This window comes from Oxyura jamaicensis (genome assembly GCF_011077185.1).
Source record: "Oxyura jamaicensis isolate SHBP4307 breed ruddy duck chromosome 9 unlocalized genomic scaffold, BPBGC_Ojam_1.0 oxy9_random_OJ71948, whole genome shotgun sequence".
Lineage (NCBI taxonomy): Eukaryota > Metazoa > Chordata > Aves > Anseriformes > Anatidae > Oxyura > Oxyura jamaicensis.
The window spans coordinates 1-4,862 of record NW_023304166.1 but is presented as its reverse complement, the minus strand read 5'-3'; the positions used below and the strand labels follow the sequence as shown (position 1 = coordinate 4,862).

Here is a 4,862-nt window from a genome sequence, read left to right as displayed (position 1 = left end):
GGTCCCGTGGGCAGCCGGTGAGGGTGGGGGGGTACAGACGGGCACGGTGCCCTCTGTCCCCGTTTCCCCCCCCCCCCCCTCCCTCCCCGGCCGTCCCCGCGGGCTGTCCCGGCGGCTACCACACCTCGCAGTGCCGGCCGGGGTTCATGGGCGAGCCCAGCGGGCAGCCGAAGTGCTCCACGAAGTCCCGGGAGTTGCTGAGGGTGCCGATGACCCGGTACTTGTCGGGGCTGTGCGGGTCGGTCACCAGCCCCTCGTGGGAGCTCTCGGGCGTCCGCACCGAGCACCACACCTGGAGGGGCCGGGGGCAGCCGGAGGGATGCGGGGAGCCCAACCACGTCCCCAACACCGGGGCACGGCCCCGAGCACCGGGAGCACCGAGGGGCTGGGCAGGGAAGGCAGGGCGCCGTTACCTGCGCGAAGCCCACGAAGAAAAGCTGGTGGTTGGTGAGCCCCAGGGCCGGCAGGCGCTTCTCCTCCCCGTTCTTCTGCAGCCACGACTTGTACGCCTGCGGGGGGAGGCACCGTGAAGCCCCCCGGGGGGGGGGGGGGGACACGGGACGGGACGTACACCGGGCAGCGGGAGCCCCGGGAGCGCCGCCTCACGTTGTAGGCTGCCTTCAGCCCGCCGTTGTCGGCGATGTTCTCGCCCAGCGTCTGGCGGCCGTTGACCTTCTCGCGGTGCACGGTGTAGCGGCCGTACTGCTCCGTCATGCACGCCGTGCGGTTCTTGAAGGCCTCCAGCGAGGAGTTCTGCCACCAGGGCCGCAGGTTGCCCTCCTTGTCGTACTCCCGGCCTGCGGGATCGAGCCGTGGGGCAGCGGGACCGGGGGGGGGGGGGGGGGGGGGGGGGGGATGTTGACCCCCCCACCCTGCGGAGCCCACGCTGTGGGGTCCCCAAACCGGGCACCGCCGAGCGCCATGGGGACACCCGAGGGATTTCAGGGGACCTGGAGCACCCTGGGGAGAAGGTGTCCCCCAGCTCCTGCTCCAGGCTGTCTGGTCCGGGGCTCAGCCACGTGTTTGTCCCCCCCCCCCGGTGTCCCCGTGACCCCAAATTCCCCCGTTTTCCCCCAGCTCAACCCCGCCGGCTCCGGTGAGAGGCGCAAAGCAGAGCGGATGTGAGAGGGACCCACGCCGTGCCCCAGAAAGGAGGAAGATGAGGAAGAGGAGGAGGAGGAGGAGGCAGGAGGGGGGGCCACGGGGCGGGGGGGGGGGGGGGGGGGGGGGGGGACGGGAAGGCGATGTGGGGTCGGGGCGGCGCTGCCCGCGGGCTCTCACCTTGGTCGTCGAAGGCGTGGGTCAGCTCGTGCCCCATCACCACGCCGATGCCGCCGAAATTGAGGGCTCTGCGGGGCCGCGGGGCAGAGCCGGGTGAGCGCAGCGGGATCACGGCATCGCCCCCGCTCCCCGTCCTGGGCAGCCCGGGTCGGGATCGCCCCCCCCCCCCCCGTCCCCCCCCCCCCCCCCCCCCCAGCCCCCTGCCCGGCTCACTTGGGGTGGCTGCGGGCGTAGAAGGGGGCCTGCAGGATGCCGGCGGGGAAGACGATGCCGTTCTTGGTGGGCAGGTAGTAGGCGTTGACGGTCTGCGGGGTCATGCTCCACCTGGGGGACAGCGCACGGGCAGGGACGGGGTCACCTCTCCCCTCCTCTCCCCGTGTCCGTGCCCCCCCCGGGCTCCCAGAGCCCCCTCCCTTACTGGTCCCGGTTGGGGGGCTTGCGCAGCTGGTCGGCCATCACCTTGGCGGAGAAGTTGTAGAAGTTGAGCATGTTCTGGAAGAAGGAGTCCTCGGAGACCTCGTACTGGTGGGGGACAGGCTGGGTGACGATGGGTCCGGCCGTGCAGGGTGCTGGGGTGGCTCCGTTTTGTGCCCTCTCCCCCCCCCCCCCCCCCCCCCATCGTCCCACCAGGGGACCTCCAGGGCTTGGTGCGAGCCCCCTACCCCATCGTAGACGTCGTCCAGCTCCTTGTTGTCCAGGATGAAGTCCGGGAAGCCGATCATGTCGTAGATGGCGTCCGCCTGCGTGGGGAGAGGTCCTGGGGGTGAGATGGGGCCAGGAAATACCCGGGGGGGGGCTTCCACCCACCGCCCCCCCCCCGGGGGCACCTTCTCTTTGGCCGCCTGCCGGGTCGTCTCATCCATCCAGTCCAGCTGGTCCAGGGACCCCTCGAAAGCCGTCCGGATCTCGCTGATCATCTCCTCGGCCTGGGGACGGGGGGGGGGGGGGGGGGGGGACGCTGGGGGGGGGGGGGCACGTGTCCTCACGATGGCCTTGCTGTCCCGGTCGAAGGTGGCTTTGACGAAGAGGGAGCCCAGGGCGAAGCCCAGCGTGTCGTCCGTGTTGGAGATGCAGGTCTGCCAGCGGGGCGTGCAGGACTGCAGGGGGGGAGACGGGAACCCCTGAGACCCCCGGGGCAGCCCCAGCCCCCTCCCCTGCTCCCTCCCTGCCCCCCAGGCTGTTGGGGAACAGCAGCGAACCCCCCACCCCAAAAAACAGTCCCCAAATCCTCCTGCAGCCTCCAGGACCCAGCACCCCAAGGGCAGAGGCGCTCCGGCTGCCCCTGCGCTGCTGTGGGTGGCGGGGGGTGGTCCTGGAGCCCCCCCCCGTTACCTTCCTGGTGCCGTAGAGCGTCTCCAGCAGCCTCTCCTGGGCCGTCTCGAAGCGCTGGTCCAGGCTGGAGGCCGTTTTCTGCACCAGGTTCCAGATCAGGTAGTTGTTCAGGACGCTGCGGGGGCAGAGGGGTGCTGCGCCTTGCCACGGGACCGGCACCGGGGGGGATGGAGGGGGGTGCCCGGTGCCCCCGCCGAGGGTTCAGCCCCAAAGGGGGGCGGGGGGGGCGCCGCAGGGGTCTCACCTCTTATCGGTGCCGTTGATGAGGTCGGAGACCTGCTGGAGGTAGGCGTCCCCGTACACCACCACGGGCTCCGTCTCAGCCAGCTCCAGCGGGGCCAGGGAGTAGGAGAGGTAATCCAGCCAGTCGATGGCGGGGGCGAGGACCTGGGGGGGGGGACACGGGGATGCGGTGCTTGGCACGGCTCCGCACCGCCCTGCCCCGCTGTCCCCGGCTCCCTCAGCACCCCAAAGCTCCTTCCCCGTGGCTCCCCCGCTGCCCCCGAGGGCTCCCCGCAGGGGGGTTTTCCCGGCGGGGCGGCCGTGCCCACCTGCAGCTCGGCGATGCTCATCTTGTGGTAGATCTTCTCGTCGTCCCGCCGCTCCGCCTGGGGCACGGTGATGTTGGCCAGCAGGGTCTCGAAGTCCAGCACCTGCTGCATCTGCAGCCGGGTGGGCTCCTTGGCCCCCCCCCAGCAGCGTGCCCAGCTCCACCATGTAGTCCAGGTAGGCGGCCAGGACCTGGCGGGACCCCCCGGCGGCGGGCTCAGTCCCGTCTGGGGGACGCCCCCCACCCATGGGTCCCGGCCTGGCCCCCCCCCATGGCACCAGCTACCAGGGGGGGCTCTCGCTCCTCTCACCCGCTCGTTGGCCGTCCTGTTCAGGTAGTAATCCCGGGAGGGGAGGAAAAGCCCCGACTGGTCCACCTGGGGGGGGACACGGAGGGGCGATACGGGCAGCCCGGTGCCCCCCGGTGCCCCCCCCCCCCGGTGCCCCCAGCCCCTCGTGCCCACCTGGATGACGTTGCTGTTGGAGCTCTTGGAGTCCGCACCCACGTACACCGTGAAGAAGGGGGTCGCCCGGTACGTGCCCGACACCACCTTGAGCACCTCCATGAAGCCGCTCTGGTTCCACGAGCCGCTCACGTTCCAGCCGCCGATCTGCCGGCACGCGGCCCCGGGGGGGCATCCGTCACCCAGCTGGGGGGGACGGGACGGGGACTCGTGCCCCCCCCTCCGGCAGCCCGGTGGTCCCCGTGCCGCCCACCTTGTCGATGAGCTCCACGAGGGGCTGGGCGCCCAGCTCCTCGATGCGCTGCTCCTTGAGGCAGGACAGGTAGTAGCGCTGCGTCTTCCTCTCCGCCTCGCTGCTCGAGTTGAAGCTGGCGTTCTCTGCGGGCGGGGGGGGGGCTGCGGGTCAGCCCTGGGTGTGTGTGGGGGGGGAGTTCTGCACCCAGGGGGTGCCCCTCCCCACCCTGGTGTCCCCGCCGGTGCCCACCGAGGAGGTGCTTCATGATGGCCTGGTTCTGGTCCCAGATGCTGTTGAAGGTGCTCCACTTGGAGCGCCCGGTGGGCAGCGGGTTCCTCCGGATCCAGCCCCCGCAGGAGTACTGGTAGAAGTCCTGGCACGGGTCCGTGGCCGGGTCCAGGGCCTCCAGGATCTTGCTGGCCACGCGGACGCAGGCGGCCGTCAGGCACGTGCCGTGAGAGGGATCTGGCAGGGGCGGCAGGCTGCGCGCGGTGGGGACACCGAGGCACGCCGCGGGGACGAGCCCCCGGTGCCCACCGGGGTGGGCAGAGCACCCGGGGCCGTGTGCGTGTGCCCCCAGGGCCTGCCGTCCCCAGGGACACGGGGAGGGGGGGGGGGACACACGCACACACACACGCCGCCCCTACCTCTGCTGTACCGCACGGCCAGCGCGACCACGGCGGCGCCGAGCAGCAGGGCCAGGGTGACGGCCACGGCGCTGAGCGCCAGCTCCAGCTGGCTGCGCGACGCCAGGCGGCTCCGCAGCGGCCCCGGCCCCTTCCGAAACCCCACCTGGGCAGGAGGCGGGTTGGGGCTGCGGGAAGGGCTCGGGGGGGTCCGGGAGGGGATTTGGGGGGGGAAAAGGGGGGTCCGGGCTCACCTCCACGCTGTCGGGAGAGGCGCTGCCGTCCCCCGCCGGCTCCGGCGCCTCGTCCTCCTGCAGCGTGGCGCGCTTGTAGTCGGGCATCTGCCGGGGCACACAGCGGGCTGGGGGGGGGGGG

The 4,862-nt window shown here is 72.2% G+C and overlaps 1 protein-coding gene across 1 annotated transcript; it reads right to left on the bottom strand.

Annotated features, from left to right (window-relative positions):
• Positions 1-79: 79 nt before the first annotated feature.
• On the bottom strand, positions 80-4,854 carry ECE2 (endothelin converting enzyme 2). The gene is given in 19 exon segments (XM_035312062.1): positions 80-292; positions 414-509; positions 607-797; positions 1,282-1,349; positions 1,495-1,605; positions 1,700-1,803; positions 1,944-2,021; positions 2,109-2,207; positions 2,268-2,378; positions 2,614-2,728; positions 2,858-3,000; positions 3,165-3,305; positions 3,307-3,354; positions 3,474-3,539; positions 3,627-3,773; positions 3,880-4,004; positions 4,111-4,326; positions 4,509-4,653; positions 4,742-4,854. Coding segments are annotated over 19 exon segments (2,268 nt in total). The 5' UTR covers positions 4,829-4,854; the 3' UTR covers positions 80-115.
• Positions 4,855-4,862: the final 8 nt, after the last annotated feature.